Source organism: Chelonia mydas, chromosome 3, assembly GCF_015237465.2.
Source record: "Chelonia mydas isolate rCheMyd1 chromosome 3, rCheMyd1.pri.v2, whole genome shotgun sequence".
In the NCBI taxonomy this organism is placed as follows: domain Eukaryota; kingdom Metazoa; phylum Chordata; order Testudines; family Cheloniidae; genus Chelonia; species Chelonia mydas.
Window position 1 is genome coordinate 115894298 of NC_057851.1, and position 25025 is coordinate 115919322.

The following is a 25025-nucleotide window of genomic DNA, read 5'->3' on the forward strand; positions in this document are numbered from 1 at the left end:
AGAGTAAGGACCCTCCTCTTTACCTGCTACGGTACTGTGGATGTAAAACATATACGCCATCTGGATATTTTTCCTGCACTGTCTCTCTGTCCAGATTAGCCAGGGCTCTGGATGCATGTGAAGACTGAATGACATGAGGAGACTTCATTGCTTCAGCTAGTATGGAAACCCAACCTAGTTTAAAAATAAAACAAAACACATCTCGCATTGGTTGTTAATTACTAAGAAACTATTATCTGAACTACGATTGCAGAATGGCTTTTCTCATTTAAAATGATGTTTGCCAAAATAATTGTAGGAGCATAAGAATTGCAATGCTAGAACAAAACCTATTTCAATCCAGGTATCTTGCCTCAGACTGTAGCCAGTGCTGGATGGTAGCACCTGTGTAATGTACTGAACTGTGCCAAAAATATTCCTCAGTGATGTGGTACACAATTAATCTCAGACTCCAGCTGGTGATCAGTTTATGATTTGCAGCAAGAGCTCTCTCTCTCTCTCTCAAGAAAAAGAGTGTGTATCCCTCTTCAATTTCTCCCATCACCCAAAAGGAAGAGAGAGGGGGAAAGGAGCAAAGGAATAAATCCCCAAATCCCTCAAGCAGTCAAGATGTGAGAAAGGTAGAGAAAAGAAATGGCACCTCCCCAGTAGCCCAGTAGAATAAGAGACCTCCAAAATCTGATGGGCAGGGAGAAGAAAGGAGAAAGAAAGACAAAGAGTGAACTGTAGTGGCAAAGAGACTGGCCCTTTTCTCTTATCCACCCTGTTAAGCATTTTATGGGGACAAACAGGTAGTCTTCTTCTCAGTTCTGGACTGCCAGGACCCTGTAGCTCTTCTATGGAGTTCTCTTTAAAATTTTGTACATCCTTTGAAATGTATGCCGCAGAAAGCATTAAAGGATTGTGAATATCTGTTCTCTAACAATCTCTTCCTCCATTCTCAAGGATTGAGCAGGGATTCTCACAGAAATAGAAGGAAGGATTTCACAACATAAAGAATTCCACAATCCCCAGGTGCATGTTGGGGCACAAACTCCAAAGGGAGCCTGTTAAAAGAGGCAGAGCAGCAAGACCAAGTAGAAGTTACTAGATCTACTTCAAAATGAGGAAACTGATGGACTGGCCTGTTCACTCCAGACAGCAGAGAAACAGACCTACTTGGCCTCCTCAGAAGAAGAAATCACAGCCAGTAACGAAATCTAGGAACTATTGGGTAAATAGAGTTTGTGAGGAGGAGCCCCAAGAAATTCATAAAAACATCTCAATTCTGATGTTTAGCTGAACTAAGCCCAAATTCTGAACCTTGATCAATGATTTATAATGACTCTGACTGTAGGGATGAGGCACATTGGCTGGACAGAGTAGGCAAATTTGCAGTAACACTGACCATGCTGCTTTGGTCTGTAAATGAATAGGACTTCTGCCTCCAGCACTACTGATCCGGTGTATTTTACAAAAGTACTAAATTCACTTACAAATTTAGAATATAAATATTGCATCAAGGTTGCTTTCTTTTTACCTGCATGTACTATGGATGAATGAAGACGTTCATCCAAAGCCATATTGCCAATGATGCGAATTATGTTCCTTTGTATTTTCGCAGAATCGTTACGAAGCCGGTATATTCTCTGTAGTAGCTGCAGGCCTCCATTTGCTTCAATTTTATCACAATGAGTAGAAACCTAGCATTTTACAGTAAATTCAGTGATACTAAGTGGAAGTCATGCAAACATCGACATCTGCAAAAGCTTCCTGAGAAGCTCTCAATACATACAATCTCCATTAAAGGTACTAAGTACTATATCCACATCCTACGCAGAAATTCTTACTTAATCTAGGATTTGTTTTTATGTTATGCTTAAATCTTTCCATTTAACAATTTAAGAAATAAGAACTATGAAATACTTATTTTTATTGAATGCCACAAACTCAGAAAGGGAGTCAAAAATTTTAGCATGTGAACTGCACAATCATTACAACTTGACAGCCCAATATTGGGAAGGTGCTGAGCACCTCCACTTTTCTCCCACTGAAGTTAATGGGACCGGAGGATGCTTGACACCTTGCAGGATCAGATCCTAAGACCACAATTCTCCATAACACAACTGCCCACTTTTTCTGAAGCATTGTGTAAACTGAGGCCACTTATTCTGCACACGTACCTGCTAGAACACTCTCTTAGAATCCTTTTTCATTAAAAAAGGTAACATTATTCTAAATAGTGCTTCTGTCATTACAGATCTTCATGGCAGCAACAGAAACCAATGTAGGCAGATGACTGCACATTTATGAGCCATACTGTGGACCACTGCTGTTGAATAGATACTGGTGACATGAAAGTTTCTATTACAGTGATGAGTACTGTGCTATGGCTGAGTACCTGGCTCTTTGCCCTTCCCTACCACACATTTAGCTTAGTGGATTTTTTTCAATATGTATTTATTCAACTTCTGATTTTGGGACTTCTACGTTCTACCTGCAGTCTTTCTTGTGCAATTAATATTGTTATGGCAAGTGTCACCAGGTGATGCTGTTACACATAGTCTTCCACTTTCTTTTTCTGAGTGGGCAAGTAAATGTTCAATGTTGGGAATACATGCTGTATTGTTGTTAGTTTTTGTTATGCAAGGTTCTGTGTAGAGGCAATGATCCTTGGGAGAAAGTGCTGCAGCTCTCTGATCAGAGTTAATGCATAATACAGAGTTGCTCTCTGCGAAGTCCACCTTAGTCTTAGACTGAGGGCTTGTCTACAGGGCACCGGCAAAATGCACTAGAGGGGTGTGATTTGTTAAGCGCTCTAATTGCCCCATATAGGCTCTGCTACATTAATGCAAACTAAGTAGCTTTTAGAACACACCAAGTGTTAGTGCACTTTACCCCTCTGGCATGCTCTGCTGTGTAGACGAGCGCGGATATTCCTGAAAGAAGGGACTGCCTGTATGACCATCTCTGTTCCAGGACTGATGTGTGTGTGTGTAAATAAAACAAGTTACTCTTAAAATATACCCAGACTCCACATAACTGATATCTCCTCCACTGAGGAGTTGACATGTACTGCCTTCAATAGCTGTTACCTCTATGCAGAGTAGGGACACAGAAGACGTCAGAAGACGGAACAACAACAGAGTAGTAGAGGAATATTTCACAAGGGCCTCCTCATAAAGTTTATCCCTGACTATGGTGCTAGTGGGGGTGTGCCCCACTGTGAAATGAACTTTTGGGCCTGCCACCAAAACTGGAAGATCTATGCTACCCCAGGCACCTCCCCCACTCTTTGCCATAGATGCCCTGGGGAACTCCTTAAAAGGGAATCTCCATCACTGAAGGAGAATATCCATGGTTGTAGTGGGAGACAATGATAGATCCTGTGGACAGTCCCCACAAACCTCCCACTCCACCGCCACTCATACATGGATTCCAATCCTGTGAACAGGACCTCAGCAGGTTTTGGGAAGGAAACAATATCGGGAAGGTTGTGAAGGCAGCTCCCCCCTACGCCATCCCACATATGCATAAGGCAAGATCAGAAAGGGAAGTTTATCGATACAGCTGTTCAATTATAGCTGTATATATGGATTACCTTGGAATGTTGCACTAAAGCTTGTAAACAGAAGAGTTCTACTGTCTCTGAAGGGACTTTACTCAAAGTCTCGCAATAAGGAAGCCCATTTCCTCCAAAACACCACAAGCCCCCCTGGAATAAGAATCAACAACAAGCAAATCAAATCTCAAATGGCTAAATAAGAAGCATGGTTCTAGTTATTTTTTTAAAAAGCGAAGCATGCAACAGCCTGTAAAGCTGTTATACCATGTGCTCTTATGAGTATTACATAAAAATATCCCTATATGTTCTGAAATATTCTAATATTTATAAAGGAAAAAAAAATAAAACCGCCCATTAGATCAGCAGCTTTTATAGAAAACAGTCACTTACCTGTACAGTAACTGTTGTTCTTCAATATGCATTGTGCACATATACATCCCACTGTGGGTGTCTGTACGCTCAATCCACTTGAGCTAGAGACTTTTGCAATCAGTACCACTAGGAACCCCTGCTCTTCTGCTGCACTAAACTGAGAGCATAAAAGGGGGGTGTCCATTGCCCCCCTTTCCATTTCTTCTCTCCACTGTCTATCTAAAGTCCTCAGTAGCAAGGAAGGTGGGAGGGTCACGGAATGTATGTGTGCACAACACATCTCAAAGAGCAACAGTTCCTGTACGGGTAAATAACCAGCGGTGCTGGAACAATTCTTATAGTGGGGGTGCGGAGAGCCATTGAACCAAACTGTAAACCCTGTATATGATGGAAACCACTTCAAGCCACAGCACCCCCCTCACCCCTAGTTTCAACACTTATGTTGATTGTGCACATATACATTACTCTGTAGGTGACTCACCAGCAGTTTCCTTACAGGTGGTTGGACTTCAGATTATTTGAAAAGAGACTGGAATACCAATTTGGCAAAGCTGACATCATCTCAGGAGGCTTGAGAACTGGCATAATGTCTGGAAAAAGGTTTGTACGCTAACTAAGACTAAGCTAATGCTCTACAACTATGTACAGTAATTTTTTTTAGCTTCAGTTCACCAGCTTTAAAGAAAAAAACGGAGCTCCAACTCCCACCCCGGGAGGCGAGAAAGAACTGAGATGGAGGCAACAGACACACTCCTTTTATGGCCTCAGCTCAGCACACAGGCACTAGCGCCGCCTAGTGACACTGCTGGCAAAATCTCCAACTTCAGTGCACTGGGCGCACAGCGGGGTTGCCAACCCTCCGGGTTTCGCCCAGGAGTCTCCCGAAATCAGGCTCTACCTCCCGGAGGCTCCTGAAGCCAAACTGGGAGGTTTTAGGCTACTAAAAGTCCGGTGGTGCAGCGGGGATAAGGCAGCTCCCTGTTTTAGCACGCTGAAGCAGCCAGATGTCCATGCAGCCCCTAGGGAGAGGGAAGGCCAGGGGGGCCCCATGTACTGCCACCGCCCCAAGCACCAACTCCACAGCTCCCATTGGCCAGAACTGTGCTGGCTGCTTCTGGGAGTGGCACGGGGCCACAGCAGACGCCTGCCTTAGCCCCGCTGCACCACCAACCAGGAGCCTCCCAAGGTAAGCGCAGCCCAGCCGGAGCCCCACACCCCCTCCTGCACCTCAACCCCCTGCCTCAGCCCTGAGCCCCTTCCAGCACCCAAAGTCCCTCCCAGAGCTTGCACCCCCTCCCGCACCCCAACCCCCTGCCCCAGGCTCAGTCCAGAGCCCCCTCCAACACTCTGAACCCCTCGGCCCCAGCCCAGAGCCCGCACCCCAAACCCCTGCCCCAGCCCAGTGAAAGTGAGAGAGTGAAAACCCCGGGGGGGGGGGGGGGGATGGAGTGAGTGGGGTGGGGCCTCTGAGAAGGGGCAGGGCCTCAGGAAAGGGGCAGGACAGGGGGCAGGGCAAAGGTGCTTGGGTTTGTGTGATTAGACAGTTGGCAACCCTAACCTACAGTGAAATGTATATGTGCGAATCACTCAAAGGAGAGCCTATTAACTACAGAAAGTATAATAAAGGAGGGAAACACTGTAGGTTTTTCATTTTTCAACAATACCATTCCTGCCCCATGTCTCATTTTTACAACAACCTGTTCAGTTGCAAAAACAAGAAGGGAGGAGGGAACAAGCTCTCCCTCATCTTTGCATAACCCCACAAACAGTCTCAGTCCTAGTGGAGCAGGAGCAGCATGGGGTGTGGAAAGGGAAAGCTTCACCCACTCTAATATTATAAAATTAATAAATTATACCTTAAATAAATAAATATTTTTAAAAAAGAGAATGTTCTGTATAATTCCACCCTGGAGTTAAGAGCTCACCCTTTTTGCAGCTAGAGTCTGACTGCTTTCTCTTAAAGCCAGAGATGTGAAGTACTGGACACACTGCTCAAGATCAGTCTGAGGTAAAGATACCAATAACAATCGGAGCTCATCTTCTATAGCATAATCCTATAACAGATAAACACACATACTTGTTAACACTCTCCAAAGGAACACAGCAGGAAATTATGTGAAAATAAACAAAGATTTGGAACAAGAGAAATTGTTACATGAAGTAATGCTGTAAACTGAAAGGCCTGGTTTGAGTGCTCTACAACCTAAGCTAATGTTTGTGAAGCACTTTGAAGATGTATAGCCCTATAAAATGACAGGTTATTATTATTGGTAAGAAAATTTTTCAATGAAAGTCAGCTTTAAATTTCTAGGTTTAGGAGTTTATTTTATTTCAATGAGGTCTGGAAGAATAAAAATGTGGCCTGTGTTACAGAAATGAAATGGAGCTTAGAGCAGAAAAGCACCAGGGCATACAACAAGAAAGCTTGAAACTTGGCCCTCAATTGCTCGATAATCACCACAAAAATAATGGTGCAGATTAAGACTATATGGTTTCATCATCCAGCTACAAAAATAATAGCATGATTAAGAAATTAAATGATGGCATTAAAGATAGAAATAAAATAGTTAACACTTGTATATATCTTTATCTTTGAAGTATTTGTACAAATATACATTAAGAAATCCACAAAACACCCCTGTCAAGTAGATGGGGATGGGAAAACAAGTACAGTGAGGTTAAGTCATTTGCCTAAGGCCACATACTAAGGATCAGAAGAAATGCAAGTTAATAGTCGGAATACAACTTCTGGAGCTAGTGACTCATGAATATCTTGCTGATACTGCCTCCATGGGCAACCCTGGTCTTGGACAATTCTAACCTGTCTGGCTTATTTTCTTCATCTATTAAATGCAGAGAAGGGAAAATTACCTACCAGTAAATCAGCCTCTCTGAACAGATCATTTGATCTGATTCTCTTTCTTGGATCCTGTGCTTCTGGAGATAGACATGGGGGAACTTTCCTTGCTTCCAAATTATTTTGTTCTTTTATGGCACTGGTAGATGGATATGCATAGACCAACAGTTGCAGCTGGAATGTATTACTTTAATTTCTCAATGAGTAGGATGCAAAGACCTCCCTAACCTCTATATACGGATATCCACCCAGTGATTACACAGCAGGAATAGTAAAAATATACGTATCTGTACCACAGTATGCCTCAAGCCTGAGAGGTTCAACTATTTGGAAATAGTTAGACCCATGGTCATATCCATGTTGGACTGATTTAATCAAAGTAATTCAAGTCCAGGGTGCAAAACAAAAATCAATGATTTTTTTAAAAACAAAATAATAATAAAAATTGGATTTTTTTTAATTTAAATTGGATTTTTTTTATAACATGCTTTTTGAGGAAATAACCTATCTAAAGATAGAGCTATAATATAGCTTAATTAAAACTAAGGTATCTCATCATGGAATAGGGATTATAAATTCTAATTCTATAGTATGAGACAATATATTCATGTAATGTTTACGAAAAGTTTTGTAAATGAGTTCCAATAGTTCATGGATTAGGGACCCAATCTTCCAGGGGCTTCTGTATAGATTATTTAGGTTAATCTTTCTATCTACGCAATGGGACTCAGTGCTTAGGCTAGACGATACCATCAGAGATGCTTAGTTTTGCAGTTCTCAGACACTGGATTTGTGTCTCCAGAGATAATATGCTTGTAATAGCAAAAGTGATTTTAAATAAATAAATAAATGTATAGAGGTGAGAAATAACAGACTTCAACCCTATTGTCCCTCTGCAAATTTGGGTACACAGAGTCAATCCCTTACCTCTCTCTAAAAGTGCAAAGTTTCAAAAAGTTCAATGAATAGAAGATTGTTGGGGGCGAAATAGATCTGGACAAGGAGAAGAAGTCTGGAGAGAAATGTGAGAAGGGAGGGACAGGCAGTAGAAACAAAAGTGAAACTGTTTGAGCAGTATATTCCAGAAGTCTTGAGGTCTTTCTGAGTGTAGCCTTCATTGATTTGAGATCTACTATACCATTAGGGTGACCAGATGTCCCAATTTTATAGGGACAGTCCCGATTTTTGGGTCTTTTTTTTTTTTTAAATATAGGCTCCTATTACCCCCCACCCCGTCCCAATTTTTCACATTTGCTGTCTGGTCACCCTACATACCATTCTCTCACTAGAAGAGAAAACCGATAATGGCAGCAGGCCGTAAGAGAGACCCAGTTTGGGAATAAGAACCATTCCAGAAATGTTTATTTGCTGATGATGTTTTAAAGAAAGTCACACCAGTGAACTGGTGGAAGTCACTTAAGCACTTGGATTCAGACACTGTTGAAGTGATAATCTCACTTTTAACTGCAGTAGCTTCTTCTGCGGGCGTAGAAAGAATGTTTTCTTCCTTTGGACTAATTCATTCCAAATTGAGAAATCGTTTGGGACCTGAAAAAGCAGGAAAGCTTGTTTTTCTTTTCCAGATTATGAACAAACAGGAAAATGAAGGTGAAAACGACTGAGTTAGCTGCAGAAGCCAATATTTTAAGTTTCTCATGTTGACCTGGCTGATGTAGTCTATTTAATTTTGGGCTGTTTTTTAAAAAATATTTCATTTAACTATTTTAGTTAAAACAATTTTAACAAAAACAAACCTGATTTTAAAAAACTTGAATGTTTAATTCAAGAATTGAATTGAATGTTTAATTCAAAAATTCATATGCTTATTTTGTTAAAATATTAGATGTTTGCTATTGAAGAAAAAAATCCAGAATACATAACGTTGTTGTTTTAGTTAAATAAAACTATTTGAATGTCTGTCTGGTGATGTTCTCCTCCTAATTCAACATGGCAAGAAAATACTCCAAATATTAATGATTAACCTGTTGAACTGGAGATAGTTCACCTATCAGTGACTTCATAAATATCTGCTTCAATTACCTTTGGTAAATGAAATAATCAAACAATCATTCATTTTTTGATATAGCTGTAAAACTAATCTGAAAAGTTTTCAAAATAAATCACTTTAAAAATGTATAGTGTGTACCTTCTAAAAATGAAACCTCCATCTCTCTCTGAGTTGTGAAGAATATGTATTAAGGTTATAACAACCAACAAGAATGCACTTTTATATAGAAATCCATGATTAAATTGAGTCTTCCTGACTAGTGATCGATTTAAATCAATTTGATTTAAATCATGATTTAAATCTGATTTAAATCAAATCCACTCTGTTCAAGTCACTGATTTTAATTATGCTTTAAATCAGCAAGCAAGAAACCTTGATTTAAATAATGGATTTCAATTGTGTTGTTCATGTGTACTTAGTTATTTTCTAAACAAAGGTTAATTCTCATTAGATGGTAATGATTAATAGATTGATTTGTAACTAAATATAGCCTTTCACTAAATTTGGTGTTTCTTTTTGCTAACCAGGGTACACTAGATCTATATACATGTATTTAAGCAATTACATAGCTTAACGTACATTTAATTCAGATTCTTAATGTCTTCCTTTTGTATTACATTAGAAAATGCTGAGTGATGCATTTCTTATTTACTAGATCAGAGGTGGGCAAACTACCGCCTGCGGGCCACATCCGGCCCGCGGGACCCTCCTGCCTGGCACTGTATTTTGTTTTATTAAATAAAGCTACTTCAAAAGTAGTGAATAAATGAGAAAGTTATTTTCAAAGCATGATCTGCATTTAAAGCTAACTGATTTATTAAACAAAGGATGTATTAACTGCAGTTTATGAATGAACTGATTGTTTCTGGCCACGATGATCAGGTTTGCAGTCCCTCTGCATCTCACTGTGATTTCCCCAGACAGGCTGACCAGGGTCTAGCACCTGTGGTTAACCTTTCTTAAGGGGCTACAACAATATATACCAGTTACCAACCAGCCTTCACAAAGCAAAATACATTTATTCTTAGGGTAAAAGCATTACAGAGACAACATATGAAAAACAATAAACATTCCTATATGCATGCTAAAAGTTACCAGAGATCACCCATCAGTCTCATGGGGCCCTAGCTGCCCAAAATCTTTCCAAACCTTCCACAAGGGTTGGGCCCCACCTTGGACAGAAGGTCCTGTCCATTTCCCAAATCAAAAGAAAGCCCTGTGTTGGTTTAAACCCACCTTTTTTATACCAAAAGCCCTTTCTTTGTCTGTTGGTCTCTGGAAAATCAATTTAGAGCCAGTATATGCAAGCCACCACAGCAGGTGGTACGTCTCTGGAGTTGTCTGCAGTTTCAGGGACTAGCCTTAATCACCCCACACTGTTTTTAGTTCCTGTAGGAGCTGTGGTAATCCTCCTCTACCTACCCTCCCCGACCCAAGCTGCCTACAATCCCTGGCCCACAATGACACATATTACATAAGCCATTCATAAACAAAATACAATAGGGTCTCTTAAAGATACTGCATGCAGCTGCAATATCTGTCACAAACTGAAGTAGCTGAATAAATTGAAATGAAGAAAATATTCTCTCTACACTTGCAGAAGAGGCCACTGCTGTTAAAAGATGGTTTACCACCTCACCAAACTCTGGTTCCAAGTGCTTAGCCAGAGGCTTCCCTTAGTTCAGTGGTCTGACTTCCTTAAAAATTTGACAGCAAACATGTACTGCTTTAAATTATTTTAACAGATTATAAGAGGTTTAGGCCTCAATACAGATTGCCAATTTCAAAGTGAATTTTAAATGTGTTTTTTAAATAAAATTGTATGTAATTTTTAAAAATCTGATTTAAATAACAAAATCAATTTTTTTATTTTTAAAAAACTCAATTTTTATTCACCCTGGTCATATCACATTCCAAGGGTGATAAACCTGACAGTGAAAAGCTACAGAATATCACTGCTAGATGCCATATCTAATTTTGCAAGTCTTGAGGCTTAGAATGGACATGTCGCCCATGATAAGGATTCTTTTTATTAGATTTACAAAAATCCTCTACAGGTGCCCAGCCCTGGGCCCATTCCATATATTAAATACAGAATACAATTTACAAGGACTGCTCAACACACCCTGACACATAAATAAATACCAACCAGTTAATATGAGAATAAAATAAAAACAAACCCCTCCAGCACCGAGTTCAGCCCTACTCAAATGCGTGGGAGGACGATGGGCTTTACAGCATGCCCAAGCGGTTAACAAATCCAGGCTGAAAGAGCTGATTGTTGGTAGGAGCACTAGGGAAGGGACAGCTGGGAGAACTGCATCTAAAGCATCCCGAGGACCTGTAAAAATCCGTGTGGTTTGGGAAGTTAAGATGTGACCTGAGATTGTTCTGAATGTGAAATGTTTGCTTAGCTCATTATTTCCCTGATTCTTAGTGACTGTGTTGACATGCAGTGCGTTTCATCATCAGCCTAAACTCTAACTTAATGAAGGTTCTAGTGTAGGATTTAGCCCTGGTCCACACTACAAAGTTGAGTTGGTATAACTGTCAATCAGGGGTGTGGAAACAGTTATACTGACCTAACTACCAGTGTAGACAGCACTATGTCAACAGGAGGGCATCTCTGTCAACATAGCTATCACCTCACAGGGAGGTGGAGTAACTATGCAGATGAGAGAAGCTCTCCTGTCAACAGAGGTAGCATCTTCACTTAGTGCTACAGGAGCACAGCTGCAGCGCTGGAAGTGCAGACAAGCCCTTAACTGTACTACACTACAAGTGCTGGGGGGGGAGCGGGGGCAGGCGGAATGGCAATAATTATAAATAAAATTAGGAGTAGGAGTAGTCCAGCTCACCTCAAAACACTGCTGAGACTTTTCTGTCACCAAAAGTGACGAGATTCAACTAATACCCACATTTTCATTTACTTACATCTTTTACTTTTGGTAAGTGAGGTGGTGGCAGAAAAAAACGAAGATCAATATCCTTGGATCGGGCCAAACCAATCAGAGTCTTCTGATCACAGGCTTGGGCAACCATCCTATATTGATAATCTGTAGTAAGAGAACTTAGATGTTACGGCCAAAACTAGCCTTGAATATTTCAATTAATTTTAGTTATGATTTCCATAGTACTTTGTAAATATGAATACAAATAGAACAATATTACTGCAATCCATGTAACTAAGACACAAGTTTTCCATGATTCTATAGTCACAAACTCTAAAAGTGGAAAAAGAAACTGGTTGTCAGATCAACACAAAACAAAAATGACATTTTAACTGCATGTATTAATTAATCCTTTTAGGCCAGAGCATGACACTGCAATAAAGAATTTCAGACACTAGCCAATCATATGTGATAGCAAGTGTTTAGAGTTAGTGCTTTGAAAGGAAAATAAAAATCACAAACCAAGGCTATGCTTGCACTCAGGCCTGTGGTCTTGGTTCAGACAAAACTCTGAAATCTGAAAGATTTTTGAATAGCGTTATGCTACATATACTATTTTTAGAAATATAGCATCTTAGACCCTGGCAGTGCAAAGACTTACACACAAAAAACTACATTTAATGAACATTATTTAAGGTGTCGAAGTCAAACACCCAAAAGTTAGGAAATGCCAGAATTAAACTAGCCGATGCAACCTTCAGAATGCGTATGCATTTTGATACTGTTTTTAATTACATAATCATATACTATTTTTTCCGTAGGACCCCCGCCTCATTCAGTGCACAGACAGTGCTCACTTAATGAGCAGCTATTCATTATTTTGTTTTATCCTCATTGTTCAATTTATGGCCCCCAGGCCTTTTTGACCAGTCTGCAGTAAACCACTGTTCGGAAGACAGAATTATTAATTTCCTTATGAAGTTTTCTATGACGCTCATCACTATACTATCTGAGTACTTCACAAACATTAATCTATCATCAAAAACTCCTGGGAAGTAAGGGAGTATTACCTCCAGTGTATAGAAGGGGAGTTGAGGCACAAAGAAATAAAGATCAAAAGTATCTACTAATTTTAGGTGCCCAATATAAAACACCTAGGATCTGATTTTTCACATTATTTAGCAATACATAATCACTAAATATGTTCAAACCACAGCACTCTTTGACTTCAGTGGCAGCTCTGAGCACTCAGCACTTCTGCAAATCAGACCATAAGGTTTCAAATCAGGCACCCAGAACATGAGGAACACACAATCAATGACCACCTGTGAAACATTTGGTTTAAACCACTTGCTTAGCATCATGTAGGCACTCTGTGACACGGGAATTCTTTAGGGCAGCATTCAACTGCCTTAACCATGAAATGGTCCTCTCTTTTCCTGTAATCATTCACTAAACTACGGCATATCTTTTAGAAAATATCCAGTCAATGCCAATAAACAAGATGATGGCTTAATCCAGCTCTCTGCAATAGAGGGGGATAAAATCAAAGCAATTTAAGACTATCAAAAAAAAACCCACAATCCACAGATCTGTGCCCTAAATATGAATAACCAACCTTGGAGCCAGTTTTAGAAAGAAAAGAAAATGCTAAAGAGAGCTGGCAGATCCCAGTCCCAGAAAGCAGCGTCCGGGGGAGAAAATCTTGCAACAAAATCCAGTGCCATCAGTCTGCAGAACATATTAAAAATGATTCTGCAAGCTTGAAGATGTTGAACTAGACCCTCGTTATCCTGTGAGGAGTCAGTGAATGAGTGTAATGAGATTTTTTTAAAATTAATTAAAACTATACTACTGTGGCTGGGGGCAGAAGAAATGCAGTTGCCATTTTGGAAAGGACAGACAAGCAAAAGGGAAGTGTGGCAGCAGCCATGTTGAGAGAGGTCCAACAATCAAGGAGGAAAGACAAGAACATTAGGTATCTGGAAAAGGAAAAATCCTGTAATACAAAGATAAAAATCCCACAAAACAAAGACAGCCACAAAAGACAGTAACTGTCCTCCCTCAGATAAACTATTGAGGTGGTAGAGAAGCACCAGTCACTAAGGCTGAACTGAAGGACTTGCTGTTAGATGTCAAAAAGATGACTAAGGAGTTGAGAGAAGAGTTCCAAGCTTACATTAAGGATACAAAAAATGAACAGAGATTAAAGGGAAAATATTAGATGCGAAAACAGGATTAAATGAGCAACTGGACATTACTAATCTAGATGAAAGAATCCAAATAATTGAAAAAAAGAGAAAAAGAAATAGAATTAAAGCTGTAGGACACGGAGAACTGAGAATGCAGGAATAATAAGGATAAAAGGTATTCCAGAGGAAATTGAAGAGATAAACCTGCTGGACACGTTGGCTGATATTTTCCATTACATATTAAAACTGAGCAATAAAGATTGCATTCATACTGAGAAGGCTCACAAATCCCTATTCCCCAGAACCCCAGTAGGCACCAGACCAAAAGATGTGACTGTCTATCTTCAGTACTATCAAGAAAAGAATAAAATACTGAGGGCAATGAGGGAGAGAGCTGAACCGCTGATGTTTCTTAATCAGCCGTGACCCTAAAAGCATCCCTATACAAAAAGGCAAGGGGCTTCCTGGTATCTACTAATGAGTTTCAGCTGGCCTGACCAGCTCAGTGTATCCAAACTCAGTACTGTTATAATCTGTATCTAAAAGGTGTCACGTAATACATCATTCGAAAACTAATAACTGACTGCTCATTAATATTCTTGTGTGATGTATGTAAGGCCGACGCACAAAGGACTTTAAACCAGTCATGTCAAGCGAATTGATAACAAGTTTTATCCAGACAAAGGCAAGAGGCCAACACCACAAACTAGGTATAACACTAATAAGCCAAGTGCCAGTTCCTGCACATGGAAAGCAAATGATCAGGATGCGAGAGATCAAAGACTTTGGTAAGTGCATTCCTCCCCCTCACCACCATGAAGAAGGAATCTGGATAGGAACTCTTGCTGTCAGCTTGGTTTCTGTGAGAAGAAGCAAGAAATATGGACACAAGGAAAAATTCTTCATTTCTGGGCTTTTGGGATTCTAATAAGGCAAACAAGGAGGCGAAGATCCCCAGAGTTATTCTGGGTAGCCGTGAAAGACTTTTGGGAAACTGGAAGAAAACTGTATCTCTGCTACTTTTTGAAATTATAGACTGTGACTCACCTGTACATATATTTTTATCTGCTTTAACCTCTCAATAACTCATTTATTTTTCTTAGTTTACGATCAGCACTGAATTGGCTATCAGCAGTATTTCCAGTGTAAGATCTGGGATGCAAGTCAACCCGCATGAGCAACAGATCTCTTGGGATTGGGTATAACCTGAATATTTTATGATTTTTGGTGTAAGTGACCAATTATCACTTAGTCCATCTTGTCCGGGTGGCAAAATAGACTGGAGTGTTTAAGGGGACTGTCTGTGATTCCATTATAAGACTATTGCAATATCTTGGGAGTTCACATTTGGTATTGGGTTAGTGAAATCTAATTATAGAATATAGTGGCACCAGTTTGGAGTGTCTGCCCTGCTTTGGACAGTCTACCCTGAGGTAGGCACTCACAGTTGTGAGCCATTCCAGACAGCATGATACCAGACATACACAAATTCAACGGGCTATTCATTCGTATCAGAAGTTGCAGGGAGAGATGATTTGCATTGTAAAATCCAAGGTCCCAGAGGAAGTCTGATGGAACAGTGAACTGAACAAAAATCTCCCAGGTCCCAGGCTAGTGTCCCAACTACCACAACATCCTTCCTAATTATCACTCAAAGATATATTGTTTACTTCTCATATTGAGATGAAAGCAGCATGACACTGTCTTTGACACACTGGGCTCAATCTCCACTTCTTGCAATAGCCACTGATGGCTGCCATGTCTTGGTTCAGGTTGACCTCAACCTTTTTGACGTTTCTGTTTCTTGAAGGTAGGCAGAGATTGGAGGATTTTCAATGTTCAAAAACATTGTGGCAAGAACAGATTCCTGAGGGTGTATGTTCTTCTGGATCCTCCAAGTGCTCAATTTATTTTCCAGCATCGCTTGTAGCTTTCTGTTTCAAAGCGTCTTTTCTGTAGACCTAACAACCCATCAAGGCAACATCTTTGACATCGGTATCATCATGCTTTCATCTCAATCACATGAACACTTCATGAGAACTCAACATCTTCTTGAATGGAGAACGACTGGCACAATATCCAAAGTCAGTATATCTAGGAGTAAGTTTAACTTGCACACTTGCCTATCAGGACCACCTTACCAAGATAGCTCAGAAGATTAAGAGCAGAAAGGGTCTCTTATATAAACTTGCAAGCACAAATTGGGCTGCTAATGTGCAGACGCTGCACAGCTCGGCATTAGCTCTCTACTACTCAGATGGAGAATACTGTGCTTCTGAGTGATTAAACCCACCCCACACAAAGCTAGTTGATGTACAATTGAATCAAATGATGAGAATAACAACAGGACTATGAGACCAACAAGCACCAAATGGGTACCAGTCCTTTCTAATATCCTGCCTCCTAACATCAAGTGTTATAGTGCAGCAAAGAATCTCCTTTGACAAAACCCCGGAGATACTACAACTGCCAATTTTCAAAGACATATAGGAGGCGCCTTGTCACCGTCTCATTAGTAGAAGACTAATCTGGACTACATTACTGAGCATGTCCATGGTGGTCAAATTGTGGTGAGCAAAAGGGGAACATGCTGCTCCCTCTGTAAGAAACTCCCTCCTCATCACTCAGCTTGATGAGATTCTGCCTGGCTTTGAGCTGCCACGCCACCTCTGTTGCAAGCTCAACCATTTCAGATGTGGGCTGGTGAGGTGTGTGGCAAATGACCACAACTGGAGACTCAGGAACAGCCCTCTGCATAGCTGCAGATGCACACCTACCGAATGATTGCTATCTTGTGATGGTCTGTCAGGAGGACTTTCCAGACTCATACTTCTGACCCCAAAGTTACGGAATGGCTAAACTATGTGTGATGCTTACCTAAGCCCTTTTGACATTTTTCTTTTTTCTGACATACACCCCTGTTTTATTTCCAGACTTTATATTTTGTATTTTGAACTTTTTTCCAATCTTTATTGTACCACTTGTACATTTGCTAATATAATAATAATGTGCATATGTGAAAGTGAATCTTTATTTACTTACTTTTTTTATTCTATTTTGTTTTCCAAACTTACCAAACATCTGTTTGTTATTCAGACATAGAACCACAAGTGAGGTCTGACATTTTAACATTCAGCAATTTGAGTTATATATGTATAAATAAGGCTGTACGAAAGTGGTGATTTTTAGTTCAAAAGTTGCAAAAGTTTAAATTTTTTAAAGTTATAATTTTGGTGCAGAGCCAAATTTGAGTGCACCAAGTTCCAATGCCACTCACTCAAATTTGGGCAGGGCACCACTCTGTCATGACTGGGGGGATGCTGGGCCAAATCTGAGTGACTGGCATTGTGACCTCATGAACAAGTGGCATTGCAACACTACTCAAATTTGTGGCAACTATAAAAAGTTACAGTATGTGTTAGAAGTTGTGGTTTCCACAACAAGATAGTGGCCCGCAATTTTTGGACACCCTTACGTATAAAAAGAATTCAGGGGAAAGTATATTATATTCCCAGTTCACACAACTCAAAAACAGCTGAATGGATCTTCAAACTTTAAAAGTAAAGTTGAGCTTTGGGCTATGATCAGAAAGACAGTAACAGTCCCAAAAGGAGAATTTATGGGGAAAAAAAATTGAGTGAATAAAAACAAGGTATTAAGTCAAGATGCAAACTTAACATTTTATTATTGAAAAATGCTACAATAGAAATGAAAATAAAGTCACCCAGTGCATCCTTTGCTGAAACGCAACCATCTCTGGGACTATGCGTGACAGATCTTCAGACTGGACACTTTAGTAATTGATTTTAAGTGCTGTTCCAGTCTTTCCTCAGTAGTAGTATTTGAATCCTTTTAAAGTGCATCTTCTACCCAGAGAGAAATGAATCAACAGGAGAAGACTGGAAAAGGATGCTGCACTTAATATAAGATTTTAAGTAAAATGGCTATCCTACTTTGATAAACTGTTCATAATCTCACTCTCTTTTGCATTCTCAGTTAATTAACTTTGCTTTGAGTTGTCAACCTAAGTGCTGAAAAAGAGATACCTGATTGGCCTGGAGGTCATGTGCTAGAGTCTTCCCTCTACTTGAGCTTTGGCATTGTAGCTGTATCTGTGGACATGGTAGAACTAAATGTACTGACAACACAAGCAGGTGTACGTTCCTCTAGTTCCCCAGCAAAAAATCGGAAAGCACATTTTTTCAGGAGTACTATATGCTGTACATGCACCAGATATAGTATGACACTTCCCTTGCTATCCCGCAATACATCTGGATGTACAGGATTAGCTTCCATGGCCATAAGCATACTAAAAAAAAACCTCAGAGCTCCCAAAATTCTACCACTAAGAGAAAGATTTTGGAGTGCAGAAGTGAAGGATAGAAGCATATGTTTTAGCATGGGTACCATGGCAAAGAATCCACTGATACCTGCCAAGCAATTCTACCGCATTTGCCAGAAATGGAGCTCTAAAAAAATAAGAACAGGAACCCTGGGATTTTCTAAGTATAAACATAATGTAAAGAATCTAAATAACAAAACTGAGCTTTTATTCTGCAACGGGTAAACACAAGAAGCAAAAGCTCCTTTAACATAACAGAATGTCAGCTATAACTTATAATACAGGAACATGAAGCTAAACTGGCCTTAAAGAAAAGTTCTCTTAATTAAGTGTGGGGGAGGTTTCTACCTCTCTCTGAATTCACACAGACATTAAAAAGATACTTTAGGGTAGAATGAACGTTTTAGGATGATAATAGCATGAAAAATCTTTCACCTCCAGGCTGCCACATCAAATCTAGACCAAACTGGTAGTAACCCTTAATTGTTACTATCCAATAGCTCTTAAGTGGTCTTCATGAATTGTGTTTGATAGCCTCAGTCCTGTCCCTAGTGGACAAATGGACATCATCAAGCTGCCACCACAACAGGTGATCTTGTTGGTAGTCCCAACACATAGGTCAAAGAACTAAAAGACACAGAAACTAAGCTACCCTCTCTTGTCTAGATGAGGTCAAGGTTGAGGTACATCGGTGGGGCTGCATAGGGAAGCCTGCACTGCAGTCACACATGCTCTATCTGTTTTGTGCATATGGGTGCCTTTAATCAGCAATAAATTAAAATTTAAATAAAAAAGTTTGAAAACCATTTTCAGAAAGAATATTTGCCTTCTCCTTTGGCTACCAGCCCCTTTTCACGTTAGCATTTGCCAATGAACATAGAGCAGTTAAATGAGATCTCGTCATGTTTCAAAGATTGGTTAGGTTGTCACAGCATACATTACCATGCCAGTGACCATTCTCTGCCAGCTGCTGCACCGCCTGCAGTCGAATGGTTCTGTCTTCTGATTGACTTCTCTTCAAGAGGACCCACAAGGCACGTTCATGATCTTCTGTAAATGTACTAAAATGTTCTTTATAAAAAAAAAATCACAAATATAATGTTAAAATTATTTTTCTTTCATAGTCACCTTCTTATTTACCAACCAAAAATACTATTTCCTGGAATATTAATATGACTTAATAACCATCTATGGAACAATTATTTAATAAGTGCTACAATATAAAAAAATTGGTAACAGATCAGTAAATTGGAAGCAACATAATCTTCAGAAGACCATGGCCAAAATCCTGATCCTACTGAAATCAGTGGGAGTTTGTTTTCATTTAATTTAATAGGGCCAGGATTTCACCTCATCTTTTTATACTTTATATAGAGTGTTCAAACTGAGGATCTCAAAATGCTTTATTTATATTTAAGAACTGATCCTGTATAGTGCTTACCAACCATAACTGCCATTGGCTTCAGTGGGAGTCGGAGGTGATCAGCAACTCCAAGGACCTGGGCCTTAATCTACTGAACCACACTCACAACACCTCTGTGAGGTACGTATTATACCCATTTGGCAGATGGGTAAATGAGGGCAGAGAGAAAGTTATTTGCGCAACACGTCACATCAAGTTGATTGCAGCATCAGGAACTGAACCTTTGAGTCCTGACACCAAGTCCTGTGCTCTATCACACACACATACCTATTACAAAGAGGTTTCATTCCTTTCAATTAACACTAACAAAAATCCTGCTGAAGAGTGTCACACACTCACACCTGGTTCCTAAAATGAAAAATCTTCCAGGACTTCTTCACCAAACAATGCTTTTGGCATCACAAAAGTTTTAAGCTTCAAATCTCTTCTGAAAGAGGATGCAGAATTCTGTCCTAGCATGTGTCTAACATTTGTTATAAAAACATAACGCATATAACTTTCCTTTAAACAAACTGTTTGTAAAAGTGGCATGAAATATTACAAACATGTAGGAATATTATAAATACAAACTAGTATCAGATACATAAGAAAAATGCTTCTATTTTCTAAAGGTAATAGATTTGTTCTTTTCTAAACATGAATATTAATCACAGACAAGCCAACATTTCCACTCTTAATACCTACCATCAAAAGGTCTCCGGAGAATTTTAGCTTCTGTTTCTAGTATTTTCCTCACTACTTTATGAAGTTCTTTTCTTGCCTTGTATAGGATTCCTATGAAAATATTATAGGCTTATTCAAGGTTGATCAGGGAATTGTTGTAGTATTATGCCCAGGAACCAACAATCTTAAAGGTTTTAAAAGAATCTCTTCAAACAGTTACTACAGGAAAATATTGTACATTTCTCTCTTTTGTATTTTAGGTTATTCTCTTTACATAGGTGTGCTTCCCACTAAGGTCAAAAGAAAAATTAATGCACATATAAATAGGACAAAAGACTGTCATTTTTTTTTTCTTTAAACTGGAGGAGTGGCTTAAGGTCTCAGGCTCAGGTTTGAAATAACCAGTTTCCATGAAACCATAAATTCAAGTTACAGCAGAATTAAACTTAAACCTTTATCCTTTCAAAGTAGGCATTTTATTGTGTGTGGGTCTTTCAGATGAGGACTTGAGGTCCTATTGTCTCTGCCTGGACATTAAAGACCCTCTGGCACTTTTCACAAAAATAGTGATTTGTTACCAAAGCTTCTTTACACACTCACTGGCAGGCTGCATGATTTGTGTTATTTATTCCAACCTACAACCAAGAGCTGCCTGCATGTCAGTGTTGCTGTAACTAAAATATTTAGTTTTATATTCCCTTTAATATAGTAGCTCCATATTATTTTGCTTCTCATATTACTATATGAGAACTAATAGGAAAAGGAAATTCTTCCAAGTCTGTTATGCAATATTTCTATGAACTGAGATTAAGAATGTCAATCTCTACGTCTACAATGACACCATTCATGTTCACCATTTAAAATGTAAAAGAATAAAACCAATGTGTGCAGGAGGAGAGAGACAGCTTTACCAGTCTAAAATTGTATTTATTTAAACAGCCTGTTAAGTTCTGATGCAGTTGCCCAACTTTTCAGTTAGAAAGATGCTTTATTTAAAGGACAACAGGGTTTTAGTTTTTTTGAAATAATTTTTTTTTTGAAAATTACATTCAAAAAGATAAAAAGCTCAACTAACATTTTCTATATTAGAGAATTATAATAACTTCATAGTGCTTTTTATTTATGAGATAACAATCATATTCTGAGCCACAAACTCTGAGGCCAAATAATATGGATAAGGTACAATAAGAGCACAGAAGTGGTTTTGTTACAAGATTAGATCAGTACTCTAATACTTAGGTTATACAAGAGATGAAGCAACTCCAATTCCATTTTCCTAATAAGAATGATAACATGGCTGTTCTCAAGGGTCCATGAAACAATGTCAGTTTAAGTGATCAGCAGTTATATATAGATATAACAGAGTGTCAGATGACGCTCAAAAAAATAAAGGGAGGACAATGAATAGATAATCATCTTTACCATTTGCCTCTGGAAGAGGGAAAATTGAATGCATACCTTGTGCGATGCAAGATAGCACAGCTGAACAGTATTCAGCACCGACAGTTGCATTTATTACTGTCGAGATCCTCATCCACACTCCAGCCCCTGTGTGCCATGTAAAAGAGCCAGAGAGGCATATAAGAGCCCTAAAAGCTCTGTACCCAGATGGGGCAGGAATCCCTAGGTACAAGCACTTTCAAAAACGGCAGTGAGGCTGCCACCTCCAAGGACCCCTTTGTAAGCCAGGGTGAAGGGCATGTGCTGGGGTGGGAGGGGATCTGCCAAGGGTGGGACTGCAGCATGTGGGGCTGTGGAGATTCCAGGTAGCCCTGGGAGGCTGCTGTGATTTAGACACGTTCCAAGGGCTGTCTACATTATGTCAGGGGCCCTGTACCAGCCTAGGATCAGAAGTGCACAAGGGTGGTTTAATGTCACCTTATCTCTGTCCCACACTGGGCTATGATTCAATAGAAAAATCTCACATTATGTTTATTATGGGACCACACAGCGTGACCAAATTCTTTTTAGTCCTCTTTTACCATCCCAGTGTCTCACGCATTGTTTGAAAAGCTGCTCTCTTAGTTCTGTCTCTCAGCACACAGTCTTACATAGCTTACCTTGACATTCACTGGGATCTAAAGAAACTGTATGTACATAAATATAGGACTTCAGTTTCTCTTGCTGTACAACGTGAGTATCAAGTGTCAGTAACTTCTTTAGGGCCAGAACTTCATATGTAATAAATACGAAACCTCTTAAAAAAAGAAAAGAAAATGGAATATAAATACTGTATTAGTCAAAGAGTTTAAGGCAGAAGGGACCACCATATCATCTAGACATACAAATGCAAAGAATGAAGACGACAAATATAGGTTGAAAACTGTTTTAAGGTAAATCATCATTTGCTCTATAGAGAATATATTTTATCAAATACAATATACACATTTGATCTTCTTTGTAATCAAGTGTTTGACATGTTGCAGGGGCCAGTAGAGTGTCTCAAATAATCAGGGCAAAGAAAGAGAAGTGATCTTAATGGACAGTACCTTAAAATATGCAAAGATGTTCAGTTATCATTTAAAACTTAAGGTACTTCATGTTTAAAGATTATTTAGCAAGATCCTTTTTTGGGAAGTGACATAACTTCAGATATAAATAAAAGATATAAATTAGATGAGTAATTGTTAGTTACAACTTACCCAAGAATAAGTGATCCAGTTAATTTTGAAATTTTTCCTTAAACAAATAAAAAAACACCGAAAGTCAAACAAACTGTGTGCATACAAATTGTTATTAAAAAGTTAAGGCATTTGATCAGTTCTGGATACTGTACGTCAAAGATTACAAAAATGTTAAAGAGGAATAGAGCAGGCTTTTCACGCTCATTTTTCTGTTTCTGACTCCATGTTTTCAGTAGCTGAAAACTATTGATAGATTTTACATTCTACATTCTTCCCCTTTAGTTTTAAATTACAAAACCCCTGCTCTCACAGCTAAATAAGCTAATAAATCATTTGTTACTGACAGTATATCAGCAGCAGGTGATCAACAATATGGCTTGTACTGAACAGTTGCCATAAACTATGAAGAAGATTCCTCCTTTAAATAAATAATTTCACTGAGATCTCTGCTGTGTGGGGGTAAATACAGGAAGATACATGCTCTTATCTGTTAAGCCTTGCAAAGGTGTCTCATAGGTTTTCTTTACAGAAATTCAGTCAAATCTCATTCATCTAAACAGGACAGCTGACACAGTATTTGGCACTTATAGTGCTTTACGCTTTAATTCTAAGGACACTGGCCAGGACTAAGGCATCTTATACCTGGACAAGGTGAGCCTGTTTTTGGATTCCATTGGAGCCAATGGAGAGGGTCTGTCACAACTGAGAGGAGCGAATCCCAATACGACATATCTCATCCTCTCAAGAATAAATTTCCTTTGGAGACTTGCCCCACCTCCTACTCCACCAGGTTCTGCCCTTGCAGGGAAGTAGCATGGAGCAGGCTTCTCAAAGATTTCTGGTATGAAAACAAGAAGCAGCTACATGCCAGAAAAGTTACTGACAGGGAAGGTAAAACAGGCATGAAACACGAAGTCTGCTATCTATCAAGAATGGAAGCATCCAGTCTTCAATGCTGGGGAAGAGAGATTAAGAATCCAGAGGGCTCTTCTTCTAGAGGGAAAGCAGAAGGAAGGTAGAGAGTAAGAAAGAAGAGTGGTAGGCCTACTGCCAGCAGGCAGGCAGGAAAAGAAAACAGGAGCTACGTTTACTCAAATGTTGCCCCTTGCTTTAAGAATCTCAGGATAAGTTTGTTCCTATGGTTCTAAGGTGAAAAAACCTTATTGAATGAGGTCAATTTATGGAAGCTTAATGAGATGGTAATTTTTTGGAGACTGCCATTTTGTGTCCTAAAAATCTTTCGGGTTTTTTTTCCCCCAAATAAATTAAGTTTCTAGCCTTTATGGTTGTGAAGCTTATCCTTTGTGATATGAAGCATTAACCAGTGCAGAGCTGTCTGTCTGAGCAATGCTAGCTACTCCGCTCATGTCAGTGAAGTGTTGACACTGACACATAATAATTATATTTTAAATGACAGCTCTGTTTGACAAGGTCAGTGATGGCAATACTCTGGAGGTATGGGAGAGAGACTGAAAACATGAACATATCATCTCCAAGTATTTTGGGGTTACAAATGGTATGCAGACCTTCCCAATACCATCTTGTGAAGTCCAATCCATAATTTAAATACACAGCTTACTGTAGCGACACAGTCATTTTTATGAGCTCTTCAAGTTGATATTTACAGAATTGCACTTACTGATATCTTTCCACGGCAGATCACTTTTTGTGATTGGACTAGAAGTTCCTATTCTTCTGCAGCAAAATACACAATAAGCAGCCAACGACATTCTGTAGACATACAAACAAAAATTATTAATTTAGGTAATATAATTAAAAACCTGCAGCAAATTTCTGTGTCTTTTGCCCTCAAGATCAGAAAAGCATTATTCATTTATATTGAATACTAAAGTGACAGACAGCTAGAAACTAAGAAATCCACAAATTACTGCATTTGGTAGCTTACATTCAACGCTAAAAGTTTAACACAGTGCTTTATAAAACACTGTGTTGCAGCTGATTTTACTGTGCATATTTTTCAAATTACCTCTCTCCTCTAGTAAGTCTCCTTTGCTGCATCTTAGTAGCTATTCATTAAGTACCATATAGTTCCACAACTCCATAAAGACATTACTCTGTATCATACATGCTTTTCAACCACCAATATGT

The 25025-nt window shown here is 39.2% G+C and overlaps 1 protein-coding gene across 14 annotated transcripts in view; it reads right to left on the reverse strand.

Moving 5' to 3' along the window:
* SERAC1 (serine active site containing 1) overlaps positions 1-25025 on the reverse strand; it is a 52096-nt gene that overhangs the window by 16758 nt on the left and 10313 nt on the right. For 8 of the 14 annotated variants that reach the window (XR_006290034.1, XR_006290036.1, XM_037895062.2 and 5 more), the window contains 11 exons: positions 24556-24647; positions 22935-22971; positions 22353-22489; positions 20314-20403; positions 19149-19277; positions 11716-11837; positions 8232-8321; positions 5842-5970; positions 3581-3694; positions 1520-1682; positions 24-174 (listed from right to left, as the gene is read on the reverse strand). Coding sequence is in view for 11 of the 14 variants with exons in the window: in XM_037895061.2 (XP_037750989.1) it covers positions 24-174; positions 1520-1682; positions 3581-3694; positions 5842-5970; positions 8232-8321; positions 11716-11837; positions 19149-19277; positions 20314-20403; positions 22353-22489; positions 22935-22971; positions 24556-24647 (1254 nt within the window). In the remaining 3 variants the exon portion in view is untranslated. The remainder of the gene's footprint in view (positions 1-23; positions 175-1519; positions 1683-3580; positions 3695-5841; positions 5971-8231; positions 8322-11715; positions 11838-19148; positions 19278-20313; positions 20404-22352; positions 22490-22934; positions 22972-24555; positions 24648-25025) is intronic. The other 6 variants (XR_006290035.1, XM_043544263.1, XM_043544267.1 and 3 more) reach the window with 1 other exon arrangement.